Source organism: Capra hircus, chromosome 8 (genome assembly GCF_001704415.2).
Source record: "Capra hircus breed San Clemente chromosome 8, ASM170441v1, whole genome shotgun sequence".
NCBI lineage: Eukaryota > Metazoa > Chordata > Mammalia > Artiodactyla > Bovidae > Capra > Capra hircus.
The window spans coordinates 80,860,952-80,879,803 of record NC_030815.1 but is presented as its reverse complement, the minus strand read 5'-3'; the positions used below and the strand labels follow the sequence as shown (position 1 = coordinate 80,879,803).

At 43.3% G+C, this 18,852-nt stretch overlaps 1 protein-coding gene across 1 annotated transcript in view; it reads left to right on the top strand.

The window, feature by feature from the left end:
• Positions 1–18,852, top strand: part of FBP1 (fructose-bisphosphatase 1) — a 31,235-nt gene that overhangs the window by 4,695 nt on the left and 7,688 nt on the right. Inside the window, exons 2-3 of the mRNA XM_005684138.3 lie at positions 8,549–8,711; positions 11,654–11,746. Coding sequence (XP_005684195.1) covers positions 8,549–8,711; positions 11,654–11,746 — 256 coding nt within the window. The remainder of the gene's footprint in view (positions 1–8,548; positions 8,712–11,653; positions 11,747–18,852) is intronic.

Sequence of the window (18,852 nt, the reverse complement as noted above, 5' to 3'; positions counted from 1 at the left end):
AGTGACTTAAGATTAGGCCTTTGGGTTTTGACACATTCATCCTGAGATAGGCAGAGAAGGAAAACCAGGACCTGATTTAGTAGAACAGAAACATGGGGGGCTTTCAGTTCAGTTCAGTTCAGTCGCTCAGTCATGTCTGACTCTTTGCGACCCCATGAACCGCAGCATGCCAGACCTCCCTGTCCATCACCAACTCCCGGAGTTTACCCAAACCCATGTCCATTGAGTCGATGATGCCATCCAACCATCTCATCCTCTGTCGTCCCCTTCTCCTCCTGCCCTCAATCTTTCCCAGCATCAGGGTCCTTTCCAATGTGTCAGCTCTTCGCATCAGGTAGCCAAAGTATTGGAGTTTCAGCTTCAACATCAGTCCTTCCAATGAACACTCAGGGCTGATCTCCTTTAGGATGGACTGGTGGGATCTCCTTGCAGTCCAAGGGACTGAGTCTCAAGAGTCTTCTCGAACACCGTAGTTCAAAAGCATCAATTCTTTGGCGCTCAGCTTTCTTCACAGTCCAACTCTCATATCCATACATGACCACTGGGAAAACCATAGCCTTGACTAGACGGACCTTTGTTGGCGAAGTAATGTCTCTGCTTTTGAATATGCTGTCTAGGTTGGTCATAACTTTCCTTCCAAGGAGTAAGTGTCTTTTAATTTCACGGCTGCAATCACCATCTGCAGTGATTTTGGAGCCCAGAAAAATAAAGTCAGCCACTGTTTCCACCGTTTCCCTATCTACCATGAAGTCATGGGACTGGATGCCATGATCTTAGTTTTCTGAATGTTGAGCTTTAAGCCAACTTTCTCACTCTCCTCTTTCACTTTTGTCAAGAGGCTCTTTAGTTCTTCTGCACTTTCTGCCATAAGGGTGGTGTCATCTGCATATCTGAGGTTATTGATATTTCTTCCAGCAATCTTGATTCCAGCTCGTGTTTCTTCCAGCCCAGCGTTTCTCATGATGTACTCTGCATATAAGTTAAATAAGCAGGGTGACAATATACAGCCTTGACATACTCCTTTTCCAACTTGGAATCAGTCTGTTGTTCCATGTCCAGTTCTAACTGTTGCTTCCTGACATGCATACAGGTTTTTTAAAAGGCAGGTCAGGTGGTCTGGTATGCCTATCTTTTTCAGGATTTTCCACAGTTTATTGTGATCCACACAGTCAAAGGCTTTGGCATAGTCAATAAAGCAGAAATAGATGTTTTTCTGGAACTCTCTTGCTGTTTCAGTGATCCATCGAATACTGGCAATTTGATCTCTGGTTCCTCTGCCTTTTCTAAAACCAGCTTGAACATCTGAAAGTTCACAGTTCACGTATTGCTGAAGCCTGGCTTGGAGAATTTTAAGCATTAATTTACCAGCGTGTGAGATGAGTGCAGTTGTGCCTCAGTTTGAGCATTCTTTGGCATTGCCTTTCTTTGGGATTGGAATGAAAACTGACCTTTTCCAGTCCTGTGGCCACTGCTGAGTTTTCCAAATTTGCTGGCATATTGAGTGCAGCACTTTCACAGCATCATCTTTCAGGATTTGAAACAGCTCCACTGGAATTCCATCACCTCCACTAGCTTTGTTCTTAATGATGCTTCCTAAGGCCCACTTGACTTCACATTCCATGATGTCTGGCTCTAGATGAGTGATCACACCATCATGATTATCTGGGTCATGAAGATCTTTTTTGTATAGTTCTTTTGCGTATTCTTGCCACCTCTTCTTAATATCTTCTGCTTCTGTTAGGTCCCTACCATTTCTGTCCTTTATTGAGCCCATCTTTGTATGAAATGTTCCCTTGGTATCTCTAATTTTCTTGAAGAGATCTCTAGTCTTTCCCATTCTGTTGTTTTCCTCTATGTCTTTGCATTGATCACTGAGGAAGGCTTTCTTATCTCTCCTTGCTATTCTTTGGAACTCTGCATTCAGATGCTTATATATTTCCTATTCTCCTTTGCTTTTCACTTCCCGTCTTTTCACAGCTATTTGTAAGGCCTCCTCAGACAGCCATTTTGCTTTTTTGCATTTCTTTTTCTTGGGGATGGTCTTGATTCCTGTCTCCTGAACAATGTCACAAACCTCCATTTGTAGTTCATCAGGCACTCTATCTATCACATCTAGTCCCTTAAATCTATTTCTCACTGCCACTGTATAGTCATAAGGGATTTGATTTAGGTCATACCTGAGTGGTCTAGTGGTTTTCTCCACTTTCTTCAATTTCAGTCTGAATTTGGCAATAAGGAGTTCATGATCCAAGTCACAGTCAGCTCCTGGTCTTGTTTTTGCTGACTGTATAGAGCTTCTCCATTTTTGGCTGCAAAGAATATAATCAGTCTGATTTTGGTGTTGACCATCTGGCTTTAAGAGCATATTTTGGAGAGAGATGGAGCTGAGCTCAGATTGGTGGCTCTGCTGTTTAATTTCTGTGAGGATTTGATACCATCCTATGAGCACACTTTTGACTTCCCCAGTGGCTCAGACGGTAAAGTGTCTGCCTACAACGCGGGAGACCTGGGTTCAATCCCTGGGTTGGGAGGATCTCCTGGAGAAGGAAATGGCAACCCACTCCAGTATTTTTGCCTGGAAAATCCCATGGATGGAAGAACGTGGTAGGCTATAGTCCATGGGGTCGCAAAGAGTCGGACACGACTGAGCGACATTTGCTTTACTTTACTATGAACACACTTTGGGCTGGCATGAACTTAAGCCAACATTGGGGTTTGCAGCCTTTGAAGCTGCTCTGGTTGGCACCTCTTCTTCAAAGTACAGTTGTCCCTAGATGTACACAGGGGATTGGTTCCATGACATCCCACACCTACCAAAATCCATGGATGCTCAGGTCCCTTAGATAAAATGTTTGAGTACTGTCTGCCCTGAGTAATCTTGGGTTCCATTAACCACAGGTGAGAATTCGTGGATGCAAACCCCAGGATACCCAGGGAAGACTGTATTTCTGACCTGACCTTTGGACTTTCTGGGTTGGATGAATGGTTGGTCATTTACTTCAGAATCAATCAACAAGTCTGGTTACCGTCAGCTATAGCAATAAGGGTTAAATAACAATCTGCCTCCCTTTTTCCTGTGAAGATGAGCTCTTCCCCCTTGGCTCTGGTGCATGCTAACTCAAGAACTTTACATGGCCATGCTGACCTCAGAAGGAAAAGATCTAGTTAGTTAGCAAATCAAGGAAGTCATCGAAAGTTTTCTTAAGTGTGGCCCTGACTCTGGTCCTTGTATCTAGGGAGGTGCTTCAGGAATGTTAAAGGAGACTTTCCCAGACCATCAGTAATCATAGACTTTATGGCTGTAAAACAGCTCTAGAAACTGTATGCAAATATGAAAAAAGAAAAACATGCTAATATTTAGTCCAAATTTCTAAGGATTTGAAAACACTTGTCGAATGAACCTATCCTTCTAGTTTCCCACCATGTGAATTAAAGTGACTTATAGCTGTTTCACATTTTTTTATATAGTAAGCATAAAGGAAGAGAGATTACTTGCTGCATGGTGTAGCCAAAAAAAACAGAGAGAGAGAGAGAGCAAGAGAGAGAGAGAGTACAGACAGCAGCTTCTCAAGTTGATTTTTCTTCCTAAACTCCAGAGAGTTTTTCTTCCCAAGCTCGGAGAACCTTTGTGCCACCAGGGATTTAAAAATGAACAGTCACGGAGACATAAACCTTGATAGAATGCTGTGCCACCCTGAACAACTTGGGCTGCAGGGCCAACTAATATGAATAAAATTGAGGTGACATGTCATAAGTATCTGAAATGAAATAATATTCCCAGTTAGTCAAATGTGAACTTTGAACACTTTCTTTTGCTTAGCTGTCTGTGACACTGTTCTGCATTGGCTGTCTTCCCAGAAGCTGCCTGAAAAACTGGTTCAGAAGTAGTTCCCCTCCCCCTCATCAGCCGACTGGTACTTAGTGGGTTCCTGTGGAACAGGCACACACAGCACCACACGTGGGGCTCCATTAAGAACGGTGATGGCTGCCACTGGCTTCTATGAACCAGGTGCATCAGGTGGGTTAGTCCTCGTCCTTACAAAGCCTAGAAATGAACCATCAGGGAGCTGAGACAACTTGGTGGAAATCATGCAATCAGCAAGAATAAAAGGCGGAGTTTGAGCCCAAGGTCACTCTGGTGCTTCTCAGCAGGGTTGTATTCCTGCTGAGGGGTGTTAGGGGTGGGATTCTGATTCCTGCCGACTTCCTTGGCGCCAGTCTCTGTTCTAAGTCCTTTACTGATGTCAACCCATTTACACACCTTCTCTACATACTGTGCCATAGATACACTAAATTCCGATTTTACCAAAGATCAGAGATGCTAAGAGATCGACACAATATTGTTCAGCATGTGGCAGAGCTGGGATTTGAACCCTCACGGTCTAGGGTCCTAGCTCATGGAGGAAAGCCCTTGATGCTGTTGCCTTTCCCTGTGCTGCTGCCTGTGGCCATCAGGTTATATAGTGAAGGCTCTATCCTTTGGGACCTTTGATGGAATGATGACTGATCAAAATGCAGAAGGGTATTGCTTTTAAGGAGCTTCCCAGGTGGCTCAGTGGTAAAGAATCCACCTTCCAAGCAGCAGACCCGGGTTTGATCCCTAGATAGGGAAGATCCTCCTGGAGAAGGAAATGACAACCCACTCCAGTATTCTTGCTTGGAGAATCCCCATGGACAGAGGAGCCTGGAGGGCTATAGTCCATGGGGTCACAAAGACATGACTTAGCAACTAAACAGCAGCAGCATTGCTTCTAAAGGATTTTCTGAAAACTTTTGAAGAAAATAAACTCTGTTCTTCAGCTAATTAGTTCCTTGAGGATTTTCTTAGGGCCTTTTTCTTCTGTCAAAGTTGCAGAAGCCTTGGAACTTCCCTGGCGGTCCAGGGAAGACTCTGCATGATTTCATCCCTGTCGGGGAACTAAGATCCCACATGCCAGGGCAGTGTGGCCAAAAAGTAAAAAAAGAAAAAAAAAAAGTCGCAGAAGCCTTTCCTGCTTCTGACTTTTCATTGATTCATAGAATATGTACTGTCCAGGTCTTGCTTCCCTTCTGGGGAACTCTCGTGAGGCGTCTTGGGGGAAGCGTGACTGAACATTTGCTTAGTCCTGGCTCGTCATTCCTGGGCAGGATGAAGCATGGTTGTGTGAGATAAAGCTAACTTCACACGCTAAGGGGCACCGTACAGAAACCAAGGTGATGGGGGTATTGACTCCGATATCATCACTACTGAGATGGCAGGAATTCTTCATTCTGAAGCCTGTTTCTACCTTAGAGCCACTTTCCTGATCCTTCTGGAAGACCTTCCTAACACAAGGTCTCACTAAGGGAAACCCTCCCACAAGATGTCCTAGAAAGTGCCTGAATCTTGACTTTAAGGGGCCCAGAATAATCTCCATTTTTTTTTTATGCTTCACAGGCAACTGGAGGAAAGATGGGGAAGGATCTTTCTGGTTAGAACAGAGGAGGGAGCCTCCACAGTGGTAAAGAGGAGGATGGAGAGGTGACCCCTGTCCAGGCAGGGAGGCAGGGCCATCGCAGAGGTCTGCATGGTTTGGCCATGAAGATGGCCATTTGGGTTCTGGTGTGGTGAGTGTCCCCCACAGTGTTCACCCTGCAGCTGTTATATGGCCCCTCCTGACTCCCCATGAGAGGTGGTGTGACCCCAGGGCAGGAGCCACCTTATAACCCTAGAACAGCAGTGTGGAACCTGGCTGGTGGTCCTGGCTGGATGAGCCAGCTGCCCTGAGGCTGACTACAGCCTCTTGTAGCCCACAGCATGGGAAAGACTTTGAGGTTTAAAAAGTCACTTGTATAAATGTGCACAGAGCAACCCCTCCCATTTGGAAATATGTGAAAAACAAAGTCCTTTGGATAAATTACCAACCCAGAGCTGTTCTTTGGAATCATTACTGGCTGGCTTATTTGGACTCTCTTAGGGCTTTGTCATAGCTTCATTTTTGTTTGGAAAACATCCAGAGTATCCTTCAGCTGGAACTGCTCCCTCGCAGTGAGATCTTCCTTGACCATCTTGACCCTTTCCCAGCCGTCCCCCAGCACCTTGTTTCCTTTTATTAAAATGAGAGCACCTGTCACTTTCTGACATTATCTTATTCATTCAGATGTATTGATTTCTTGTTTTCCTCACTCACTCCTCACTTAAGCTCCATGAGGGTTAGATGCGGAATGGCATCTTGTTTAGCACTGTAACCCCAGCACTCAGTACAGTGGGGACAAAAAATATTTGCAGAATAAATAATCGCACAGACCTCTGGGAAGATTTTGAGTGAGAGGGCTGAGGCCTGACTGCTCTTCACCCATCTCACTGAGCCAGGTGCCTGAGCAGGTGGAACATGGAAAATAGATATTGCCCATGCTTGCCTTGGTGGCTCATCCACCTGTCCCAGCCCCCCAGGCCTCCCTGGAGCTGTCCCCATAGGCCAGTCCCTCTGGGGACTGTGCCAGAGGTTTCCTCCACACTCCAGGGTGTGGAGTGACCTTGAAGTCTACTGATTACTATACTCATTTCTTCAGGCTTGAGTTTCTATTCTCTTCAGTGGATACTTTTTAGCAAGTATTGCTTGAGGGCCTACTATGTGATGGAAGCTGGGACACAGTGGGAGAAAACATACCCTTCTGTCCTCATCCTCATGGAATTAAAAGTTAAACAATCATGGCAACATGATGATGGGTGAAGCAAGGGGGGTCTTGAGAATCCTCCCATAGTACTGCAGATTCTTAATGAGTGCTCCTTTTAGTGGGCAAACAAGGGATTTAACATTGAGAGTCAAGGGCTGTGCTAAACCCTTTGTGTATATGTGATATGTGTAATCCTTTAACAGCCCCATGAGGCATCATTGCCCTCCATGTTCATGAGTGAAAAGGAGAGCTCAGAGAAAGCAAAGGATTTGTAGAGCTGAGGGCTGAGCCAGGTCTCTGTCAGGAAGCCCATATTCTTTTCCATCAATGTTGTTTGCCCTTTTGAATTAGTGATGATTTTAATGGTGGAAATGTCAGGCTAGGAAAGACAGCCAATTGGTGCCAGTAGGGCTGTTGAGGGAGATGGAGGCCAGTGAGTGGTTGGGTCCAGCCAGGCCCTAGTTCAACCCAGAATTTGGCTGCCTTCCTTCTTCATCAGCATCAGCCTCACAATTGAAGTGAAAAAGAGATTGTGTGGGAGGAGAAGCAAAACCTCAGCTGCAAGTCTGATAGACCCCTTGGTCTTTCATTCATGAAATAGGAGTGACACAATGAAAAGAAAAGGGTGCAGAGGAGGGTTGGAGGGATGAGATGATGTTTCCAGGTGGGCGGGAGAATGATGCTGAAAGAGACGACACTGGAGTATGGGCTCGGTGATAACTGGAGTTACTTCCTGGAGAGAGTCAGGCCAGATGAGCCATTTGGGTGCTGGCTCAGTTTTGGCCAGCCAGAGTCTTCCAAGTTACACGTAGAGAAAACGCATCTTCAAGAGTTGAAGCAGTGAACACCATGACAGTCAGTCCCCAGATAAGTGCTCCCAGCAATCTCAGCCAGGGTGCCCCGTAACGCCCACTCTCAGATGTTTGGCACTATCTTCAACGCTCTTACTCGTTCCCTCTCCACATCCAACCTCTTCTCATGTTCTGTGCTTTCTTCCTCAAAAACATTTCCCCTCCTTTCAGTGTTCCTATTCAACCCCAGGCTATGACAACCCTTTTCTTCCCTTACTCTAACAAAGTAGGCTCTACTTTGGACCAACTATTTGGTTTCTGGGAATTCCACAGTTACTGATTTGCAGGTACCTTGCAAATAAAGTAAGGACTTCGGACTTCCACTCCCTCCAGCCCCTAGGACTCCTGCTGGAGGTTGTGAGGTTCCACCAGGAGGGGCCTGGCCTGGAAATCAAAGTGAGCTTCTCACCTCTGCTCTGCTGCTCCAGTTTAGAGAAGGTGTCTTAGAGTGACCTTCCTCTATAAAAGGAGGTGGTGAGATCTGTCAATATTTATTTTCTTTTAGGATCTTGTCAGCTATAAATCCATAGATCCCTTGGCTTAGTTCCCATCTCAGGCTCCTTCCCACACAGAAGGTTTCTTTACTTGCTTTGTCTCTCACCTAACTCATTGTGCATAAACTCATGCATTCAGGGGTAAAAATTGGTTATTGGTGGTGGTGAACAAAACAGTCATTTTAGGTATGAAACATATGGACATATAGTGTGTAAATAGACACACTGCATCTGTAATATTAAATTTTCCTGGGGGAGTGTGTTAGAGAAAAAAAAAGTAAGCCTCCTTAGGCCATAATGAAAAAAAGGCTGAGAAACATGGATTTAACCACAAAGCTGTGCTGGTTATCATGCTAGGCATTGGACAGGTGAGTGAGTGACCATATTGCCTTCCTTCCAGAAGCCATTCCAGATAGATGGCCATCCTTCTCATTCTGTTTCTCCCAAACCATGCATCTCCCTTCATTTCTTCTAAACCATGCCAAATGCTCTCTTTTAGTGACTTTATAGATGCATTAACATTCTGGTGTTCATGGCTTATCTTTTTGTGGCTTTTTTCCCCTCTAGCTATGGAATAGCTGGCACTACGAATGTGACGGGAGATCAAGTGAAGAAGCTGGATGTCCTCTCCAATGATCTGGTTGTTAATGTGTTAAAGTCATCTTTTGCCACCTGTGTTCTTGTGTCAGAAGAAGACAAACATGCCATCATAGTTGAACCTGAGAAAAGGGTGGGTCTGCTCCCATGCTGCTGAGGGTTTTAATGTAATCATTTTTCTTTCTGGCTTCATCAATGACTCCACTTGTTCAAACAAGCTGGATTCTTAAGACTCACCCTAGATCCCTCCTGAACCACCAGTCATCATTGCACAGATTCCTCCTCACTGCCATATCCAGACTGTCCTCTCCTGCCTGTGCTTTCTCCACAGTCCATTCTGTCATCATCTCTCCTATGTGCTCATTCATGGGAGAGACTCAAATATTTTCATATTTATCTCCACGTCTTTTAATTGTCACGTTCAAAGCTCTACAAAGTCTGTCTTCTGTTAACTACAGCCTTTGCTTCATCTCCATTCACCTAGTTTCCAATCTTCACAACCAACCTTCCTGCCAATCTAAACTGCTGGCAGTTCCTATCAGTGATTCATGCATTGGAATCCATTGGGATCTTATTAATCTTGTTATCAAACTTATGTTGCTCAAGAATCACATACTGAGAGAAAAAAAGTGAAAGTGAAAGTTGCTCAGTTGTGTCCGACTCTTTGCAACCCATGGATTGTATAGTTCTCTGGGCCAGAGAACTAGGCCTGAATTCTCTAGGCCAGAATACTGGAGTGGGTAGCCTTTCCTTTCTCCAGGAGATCTTCCCAACCCAGGAATAGAACCCAGGTCTCCTGCATTGCAGGCAGATTCTTTCTCAGCTGAGCCACAAGGGAAGCCCACTGAGAGACAAGTGTTGGGTAATAGGTTAGATAGCTTTATTGCGGAAACCAGTAATGTTGGGGAGAAGGTGGACTCATGTCTCAAAGAACAAACTGCCTGCTGCTGATCTAGGGGCAAGAGTTTTTAGAGGGGAGTTTCAGGGGCTTATAGGCAGAGGGAAGGAGCTGTATGCAGAACAGCACAGTTGGCTCTGACAGTCTTGAAATTGGCCGTGTAGTGGTCTGATCAGTGCCATCTTGATTGTTTTAAATACAGCTAATCTTCAACTCCAGGGTCAGTTTGTTCCCATCTCCTTGAAGCTAGTTCTTAAAAATAATTGTGTAAGCTTGATGGTTAGCCTGGTTTTCATGTAGGTAACTTCTTCTACCTGGTGAGGGATTCAGCATCTGCAAAACAGCTCAAGGGATATAGCTCAGAAGAAAGAAATGAAGGTTCTTGACTTTGTTTAATGACTAAACTGTTATTTGGTCTTCCTTAATTGTTTTCTTTTGTTTTTGAATTTTGTCACTTCTATGATTGAATTTATTCTTTGGCCAAAGTATTTTTCTACAGACAAAAGGCAGGCAGAGGACATAGGGGTGGGGGACAGGATCTCTCCTAAGAAACCCTATAGGGTCCTGCTCCACTCCAATCTGATTGCTTCTTGAGGGCAGAGAATAATTTCTATTCTTCTCTGTATGCAATACCTGATACATTGTAGGGGATCTACAACAGATTATTGTTGAAAAAGTGAATGAAAGGGTATATCCAGGTTTTATTGAACAACAATCACATAATACTAATAATACCTTTTGAGTAGAAAAATGCAGTTATATGGCTTACTATCTTTCCCTGTTTGAGATGAATTGAGGACATGAAGGAGTATGATGAGAAAAAAGCAACAGAAGGTCAATTTAAACATACTGCCTGATATCCAATCTGACTTTTATAAGAGAAATGGAGAGTCACATCCGATTTGATAGCTTTATGTCATTCCTAAAATACTACTGAAGTTCATATTGTTCTCTGATGTGTTTCTAAAGGTACTTGTCAGTTTGGGGCATGTTCATTTTAGGACTGAATTTGCTGTTTAATATTCTCTGTCAGCCCAACTTCTCTGATTACAATGTACTGTAGTGATAAGCATATTCCTGTTTTCCTGATGACAGTTTCTCCTGCATTGTCCAGAAGGATTTGTTAAGAGCAAGAAGCCAGGGAATCAGAGAACTGCCTTAATTTGATGCAAAAATTTAAAAACCACATATTAAAGTGGCTAACTTGGAGATGGAAAATTTCCAGTGATATGCTGGTAAACTGTCTCTCTATTAGAAAAAAAAATCTTTCATTTGTAGCACTTGTCACTTGAAACTGTGAAATAGTGTCCCATAATTGATTTTAAGTTATCAACATGACATCACTGAAAATAGAGTTGGGAAGAGACGTGCACAATTGGCTCTTGAGAACCAATACCAGTCAGCTCCAGAGTACCACTGAAAATCCTGTCCATAGAATGAATCTTTGGTAGTTCCACTACAGTTGAGGGTTGTTTCCTTTGGGAATTATAATAAGAATATGGGTGAGAACTGTGCATTGTAACCCCAAGTGTCATCTGTAGGAACTACATGAAAATTTTCTTATAGACCTTAATGTTGACTTTATTTCACCTAAATTATAACATCTGTGGCTCAAACAGTAAAGAATCTGTCTGCAATATGGGAGACATGGTTTTGATCCCTGGGTTGGGAAGATCCCCTGGAGAAAGGAATGGGTACCCACTCCAGTATTCTTGCTTGGAGAATTCCATGGATGAATAGAGGAGCCTGGCAAGCTACGGTCCATGGGGTCACAAAGAGTCAGACACGACTGAGCAACTAACATTTCCCTTATGAATAAAGAGAATGAAGTGACTAATCTTGCTTTTCTTCTTCCTTGACTGACAGGAAACTCAAACCAGAATGATGATTCATTCAAATCGATATAATAAATTATTATTTAATATTTGTATTTCTCACCTTCATCTATGCCTCCTATTCTGTGTTTCTCTTCCTAATGATCTTTTGATATATATTTGTTATTGTTTTCACTCTGTGTATCATCTCATACCTTCCCTGACAGAGTATAAATACACATATTTCTTGAATTTCCCCTTAGATTTCTTCTTTTAACCTCTTAGTGTATATTCTCTGTTTTGTTACAGTGTATTCATTTTTAAAGCAAAGTTGTATTAATATTTTCTTTCTTTTCTGTTCAGGGTAAATATGTGGTCTGTTTTGATCCCCTTGATGGATCATCCAACATCGACTGCCTTGTGTCCATTGGAACCATCTTTGGCATCTACAAAAAGGTAAAATGTAATGGATCAAGCAGCTGGTTTGGGATCAAAAGTAGAGTTAAGGTTGAACATCCAGTCCTGTGTCACTGTTGATGGCACAGCCAGATTGTACATCATGAAACCCCATGAGGCTTGATGTAGGGGGTAGCCTATCCCTTCTTCAGTGGATCTTTCCGACCCAGGAATTGAACCGAGGTTTCCTGCATTGCAGGCAGATTCTTTATCAGCTGAGTAACCAGGGAAGCCCCAAAGTGAAAGTGTTAGTCACTCAGTTGTGTCCAACTCTTTGTGACCCCATGGACTGTAGCCTGCCAGACTCCTCTGTCCATGGAATTCTCCAGGCAAGAATACTGGAGTAAGTAGCCTTTCACTTCTCTAGGGGATCTTCCCAACCCAGGGATCAAACACAAGTCTCCCACATCACAGACAGATTCTTTACCATCTGAGCCACCAGAAAAGAAAAACCCTTATTTCTCAAGTTATGACTTTTTCCAGCATTAACTGCATAGTGAAAATCTATTAAGTTGTTAAAAGAAAATGTAATAAGAGGTAGGTGGGAAGAGATGGTGCATAGCTGTAGTACTGATAACCATGTGAACTGAGAATTGTGAGAGTGTGACAACAGTAGGGATTATATCAAAACTATCCTTTAAATTTTCTAAATCAAGTCTGCAAAGTATGGTCTCCCCTGGCCAAATCTAGCCCATTGCCTGATTACTATGGCCTGTGAACAAAAAATAACTCTTTGGCATTTTTGAATGGCTAAAAAGAAAGAGTAATATTTCATGACCCGTGACATTTATATGAAGCTTAATTTTCAGTCTCCATAAATAAAGTTTTAATGGCATATGGTCAGCTCGCTTGTTTACATGTTGCCTTTGGCTGATTTTGCACTACACAGGCAGGGTTAAGTGGTTGTGATAAGGACTGTGACAGTAAAGCCTAGAATATTTACTCTTTGTTGGTTTATGGGAGGAGTTTGCTGACCCTAAACTCCTTTGCTATAAATTACAGAAAGCACACTGGTACAGCATGGGGATCCAGATTTCTGCCCTGTGTCTCTTCTACCCGCATGACCTGTGCAGGAACTCTACCTCTAAAGCTTCTCTTTAAGTCTGTGCGTGGAGGGCTGGGGGGTGGATGTTGGTGGAAGAGAGTTCAAATATACAGACAAGTGAAAAATAGATAAATACCTGTGAGTCCATCATAAAACACGATGAAATCTAAAATGTGTCATCTTGTCTTCAGCCGTCTTGTTTATTTTAGAAATAAAACTTTACAGATGCCTTTGAGGCTGAGCCCTTTCCTTCATCTTAATGGATGAGGTGGCTAATTCAGCTGACCTCCAAGGTTCCTCCAACTCCCCCATTCTGGGATATAGAGGCCATAACTTAAGAACTGAGACTGCAATAGTGCTTTACTTTTCAAAGTGACTTGCTGTCTAGTGTTGCACATAATCTCCTTTCAAACATGGAAAGTAGGACCACCATGGGACAGTTTTCTTTTGTTACTGAAATAAATTTTGCATTTGTCTTGGCTGGGAGGCAGTTTAAGTAATTGAAGGTTCTAATACTTATACCAGAAAGACAAAGGCGGGAATTAATCTTTCAAGTCATACCATGAAATATTCCATTCTTGGTATAGATATGCAGGCATGTAATTTTACCTGCAAGGTAGCAGACCTGAATATTATAGTATACAAGAGAGCTTTGTAGCAAAATTCTTCATATAGAGGCAGACTTTTGGTTAATGACTCAACCAAAGCTAAAGCAGCGTTAACGTTTGCCAGCCCCAGTTTCTGCCTCAAGCCCCCTCCCCCAATAAAGACTCTTTTAAGGAAAAAAAATATTGGGAAACTGACACTATCAACTGAAAAAAATAAAAACAGCTTGCAACAGCAGCTTGAATTACAAATACTGGAAGAACTCAACAGTGCATCTCCACACTCTTCTCAATAAACCTGAAGTGACTCTCTTGAAGACTGAGAGAGGTGATGAGTGTCACATTGCCTTTAAGTCATTTCAGTTTTCAAAAGCCTTGTTGATTGTTTGAAGCCATTTGAGAGCTTACAGGGCATAAATACTGAAATGTCTGATGTTTTAAAGGAGATCTCTCCTGGCTCAGAGGTTAAAGCATCTGCCTGGAATGCGGGAGACCCCAGTCCGATCCCTGGGTCTGATCCCTGGGTCAGGAAGATCCTCTGGTGAAGGAAATGGCAACCCACTCCAGTACTCTTTCCTGGAGAATCCCATGGAGGGAGGAGCCTGGTAGGCTATAGTCCATGGGGTTGCAAAGAGTTGGACATGACTGAGTGACTTCACTTTCACTTTCACTTTCTCCTGCTTTCTGCAGAGCTGGTTCTGGGCTGGGATTCAGCTTCCTGGTGCACCCACTCAGTGGCATAACATCAGTTGGTAACTGGAATCCAGCAACAGTGAGCTGGTCTTGCCCGCAAGATGCCTGGAAACAGGCTCCAAAGGGATCTCTTAGGGCCTGTGGTCCAGTGTTTCTATGAAGTTCCTGCCATGGCACCTCCAGAAGTGTCACCCTGCCTCTGGCTGGAGATATTCAGAAGGGGTAGAATTTTCCTGAGGTGTTGAATGAGTGTGTGTCCAAATATTGAATCAAAATCTGTCTCCCTGTTGCTCATAATGGCCTTTTGTGTCATTAGAAAATAAGATTCTTTTACATGCTTGAACATGGCTTTTTTGCCCTCCTCTCTCTCTCTTTTGAAGCATGTGAAGTCACTTCAGTCGTTTCCAACTCTTTGCGACCCTATGGACTGTAGCCCATTAGGGTCCTCTGCCCATGGAATTCTCCAGGCAAGAATACTGGAGTGGGTTGCCATTTCCTTCTCCAGGGGATCTTCCTGACCCAGGGATCAAACCCAAGTCTATTTCTTTTAAGTCTCCTGTATTGGCAGGAGGGTTTTTTTTACCACTAGCACCATGTGGAAAGCCTTTCTTTTAAATCTTAAGTTAAATATCTTTCATGTGAGATGATTTTTCGACCTCTCTCTAGTGTGTTACCCTCTATTGGATACATCCTAATTTTTAATATCCATTAAAAATATCTGGTCCCCAAAACTAAAAGCAGAGTTTCAGAAGTGCTCTACCAGCTCCAGAATCCAATTCACTTCCCTTAACTGGACACAGAGAGACTTAATAGCCATATGGAATATGGCTTCCTGACATTGACACTTACTAGGTTTGTGGGACCTTGGGCAATATAACCTCTTGTTTCCTTATCCATAAGGAGAATATATTGAAAATTAAGCATAACAGCAATGAAAATAGTGCCTGGCCCATAAAAAGTGCTCAATAAATAGTAGCCATTAATATTACTTGTTTTTTCTATTAATATTCAACACACAGTTTCACAATTCAAACCAACTTAAGGAAAGAAAAGAAGAAGGGAAGAGACTGGAAAATGATTGGTGTATGTAACTAGAAAGTCCACTGGGTAATACAGCTGTTTTCAAGGACTCAGACCCTCACATAACAGGACACGTTCTCTCTATCTCTATAGCTCCCTCCTTTCTGGTAGAAGAATGGCTCCCAGTAGGTCTGGGCTTACATTCAATCCTTTCAGTAACTCAAACAGAAGATGCAAAACTTAGACTTCCCTGATGGTCCAGTGGTTAAGAATTCACCTGCCAGTGCAGGGGACATGGGTTCTATCCCTGGACCCGGAAGATTTCACATGTACAGGGCAACTAAGCCCACGTGCCGCAACTACTAAGCCTGCACTCTAGAGCTCGGATGCCCTAGAGCCCACTGCACTGAACCTACATGCTGCAGCTACTGAAGCCCGTGCACCTAGAGCCTGTGCTCCTCAACAAGAGAAGCCACTGCAATGAGAAGCCCATGCACCACAAAGGGAGAACAGCCTCCACTTGTTGCAACTAGAGAAAGCCCGCATGCGGCAATGAAGACCCATCCCAGCCGAAAGATAAATAGATAAGTAAAAGAAGATGGAAAACTCTTGTCCAGCAATTTCAACAGGGATTTCACCTCATCAGCCCTGCTTGGCTTGACTTAAGTCATGAGTCCATCTCTCAAGCAGTCACTGTGGCCTTAGGCATGCAATGATCTGACTGGTCAAGTCAGGGTCATGTGCCCACCATTGGAGCTAACAGTGAGGGGGATGGTATCTTAAGGAAGATTAAAGTTCAGTTGTCAGCAGAAGAGTGAAGCATGCTGGCCAGGCAAAATCAGCTGATGTTCACTCCAGATTATATACCCCCTGAGAGCAGGGACCTCATTTTATATATATATTTTTTGTGCACTAGGTTGGTACAGTAGTGAGTAATATTGGCTGAGTTACTGGAGATGCTGCCAAATGCCCTGTGAAAACTTCTAGGGAGGGTTGGGTTGTCCCTCTGTGGGAAGACTGTTGACATGACAGCCCCACACTACTTGTGCCTGACATTCTCCTCCACCACCTCAAGTCTCCAGAATCCATGGTGTCTTTTATGCTCTATATGGAGTAGCATGGGTTAAAACAAAGCAATACCTGCAGAGGGTGGTGGCCTATGATAAGCAGAAAAAGGTAGGGTCCGAGGCTTTCTAATTTTTGCCAAGCTTTATGCACATTGGTCTGTGAGCATCCACATGAGACTGTAATAGGTTCTTTTTGAACAAAGGCATTCTTTGCTGGGGGTTTGGAGGAGGTTGGGCATTAGAAAGGGGTTTGGGCTAGAAAAAAGTTCCTCCACCTCCATGACTAGGTGGAATTACTTTGTATTTCTTTTGAGCATATGGATCATAGAAAATGTTCAATTCAGTTCAGTTGCTCAGTTGTGTCCGACTCTTTGCAATTCCATCAATCACAGCACACCAGGCCTCCCTGTCCACCACCAACTCCTGGAGTTCACTCAAATTCATGTCCATCGAGTCAGTGATGCCATCCAGCCATCTCATCCTCTGTCGTGCCCTTCTCCTCCTGCCCCCAATCCTTCCCAGCATCAGAGTCTTTTCCAGTGAGTCAACTCTTCACATGAGGTGGCCAAAGTATTGGAGTTTCAGCTTTAGCATCAGTCCTTCCAAAGAACACCCAGGACTGATCTCCTTTAGGATGGACTGGTTGGATCTCCTTGCAGTTCAAGGGACTCTCAAGAGTCTTCTCCAACACCACACTTCAAAAGCACCCATTCTTTGGCGCTCAGCTTTCTTCACAGTCCAACTCTCATATCCAGACATGACCACTGGAAAAACCATAGCCTTGACTTGACAGACTTTGTTGGCAAAGTAATGTCTCACTTTTTAATATACTGTCTAGGTTGGTCATAACTTTCCTTCCAAGGAGTAAGTGTCTTTTAATTTCATGGCTGCAATCACCATCTGCAGTAATTTTGGAGCCCAGAAAAATAAAGTCAGCCACTGTTTCCACTGTTTTCCTATCTATTTCCCATGAAGTGATGGGACCAGATGCCATGATCTTAGTTTTCTGAATGTTGAGCTTTAAGCCAACGTTTTCACTCTCCTCTTTCACTTTCATCAAGAGGCTTTTGAGTTCCTCTTCACTTTCTGTCATAAGGATGGTGTCATCTGCATATCTGAGGTGATTGTTATTTCTCCTGGCAATCTTGATTCCAGCTTGTGCTTCTTCCAGCCCACCGTTTCTCATGATGTACTCTGCACGTAAGTTAAATAAGCAGGGTGACAATATACAGCCTTGACATACTCCTTTTCTTATTTGGAACCAGTCTGTTGTTCCATGTCCAGTTCTAACTGTTGCTTCCTGACCTGCATACAGATTTCTCAAGAGGCAGGTCAGGTGATCTGGTATGCCCATCTCTTTCAGAATTTTCCACAGTTTATTGTGATCCACACAGTCAAAGGCTTTGGCATAGTCAATAAAGCAGAAATAGATGTTTTCCTGGAACTCCCTTGCTTTTTCCATGATCCAGCGGATGTTGGCAATTTGATCTCTGGTTCCTCTGCTTTTTCTAAAACCAGCTTGAACATCTGGAAGTTCACGGTTCACGTATTGCTGAAGCCTGGTTTGGAGAATTTTGAGCGTTACTTTACTAGCATGTGAAATGAGTGCAATTGTGTGGTAGTTTGAGCATTCTTTGGCATTGCTTTTCTTTGGGATTGGGATGAAAACTGACTTTTCCAGTCCTGTGGCCACTGCTGTGTTTTCCAAATTTGCTGGCATATTGAGTGCAGCACTTTCACAGCATCATCTTTCAGGATTTTAAATAGCTCAGCTGGAATTCCTTCACCTCCACTATACCAAGGGAATATTTCATGCAAAGATGGGCTCGATAAAGGACAGAAATTGTATGGACCTAACAGACGCAGAAGATATTAAGAAGAGGTGGCAAGAATACACAGAAGAACTGTACAAGAAAGATCTTCACCACCCAAATAATCATGATGGTGTGATCACTCACCTAGAGCAAGACATCCTGGAATGTGAAGTCAAGTGGCCCTTAAAGCATCACTAGATAATGTTACCATTTCTTATTCCACGCAAGGAAGTTGAAGGGTTAAGATCATTTGGTGACAGTATTTCAGGGAAAAGTAGTTAATTCTTTAAAAAAAAAATTTTTTTTTTAAGTTTTTAAATGTGCTGAGTCTTCACTGTTGCAAGAGGGCTTTCTCTAGTTGCAGCAAGTAGAGGCTACTCTCTGGTTGTGGTGCTTTTTCTTCTCATTGCTGTGATTTCTCTTATTGTTGCACATGGGCTTAGTTGCTCTGAGGCATATGGACTCTTCCCGAATTGAACCCATAGCCCCTTCATTGGCAGACAGATTCTTAACCAATGGACCATCTGGGAAATACAAGCTTGTTCTTTCTTGTGCCACAGGCAGTCATGGATGATTCTGGATGAGGTGACTTTCTGAGGGACTTGGTAGAACGTGACTACTCTAAGCCTCCAGGGGCTTCCAGTCAGCTTATCTGTTTACATACTGACTTTGTTCTATTTTGTGCTGCACTTGCAGGGTTAAGTAGTTATGATAGAGGAGATGTTTAGAGCCCACCTGTGTTCTTCCCATTATATCCCTGGTTTTGAAGGAAGTCAATTTCTCTTTCAAGGTTGTGCACTTGTAAAATTTGGAGTTTGAGGAAACAACTCAAATATTTAATACTGTGTTTAGCTGCACTGTA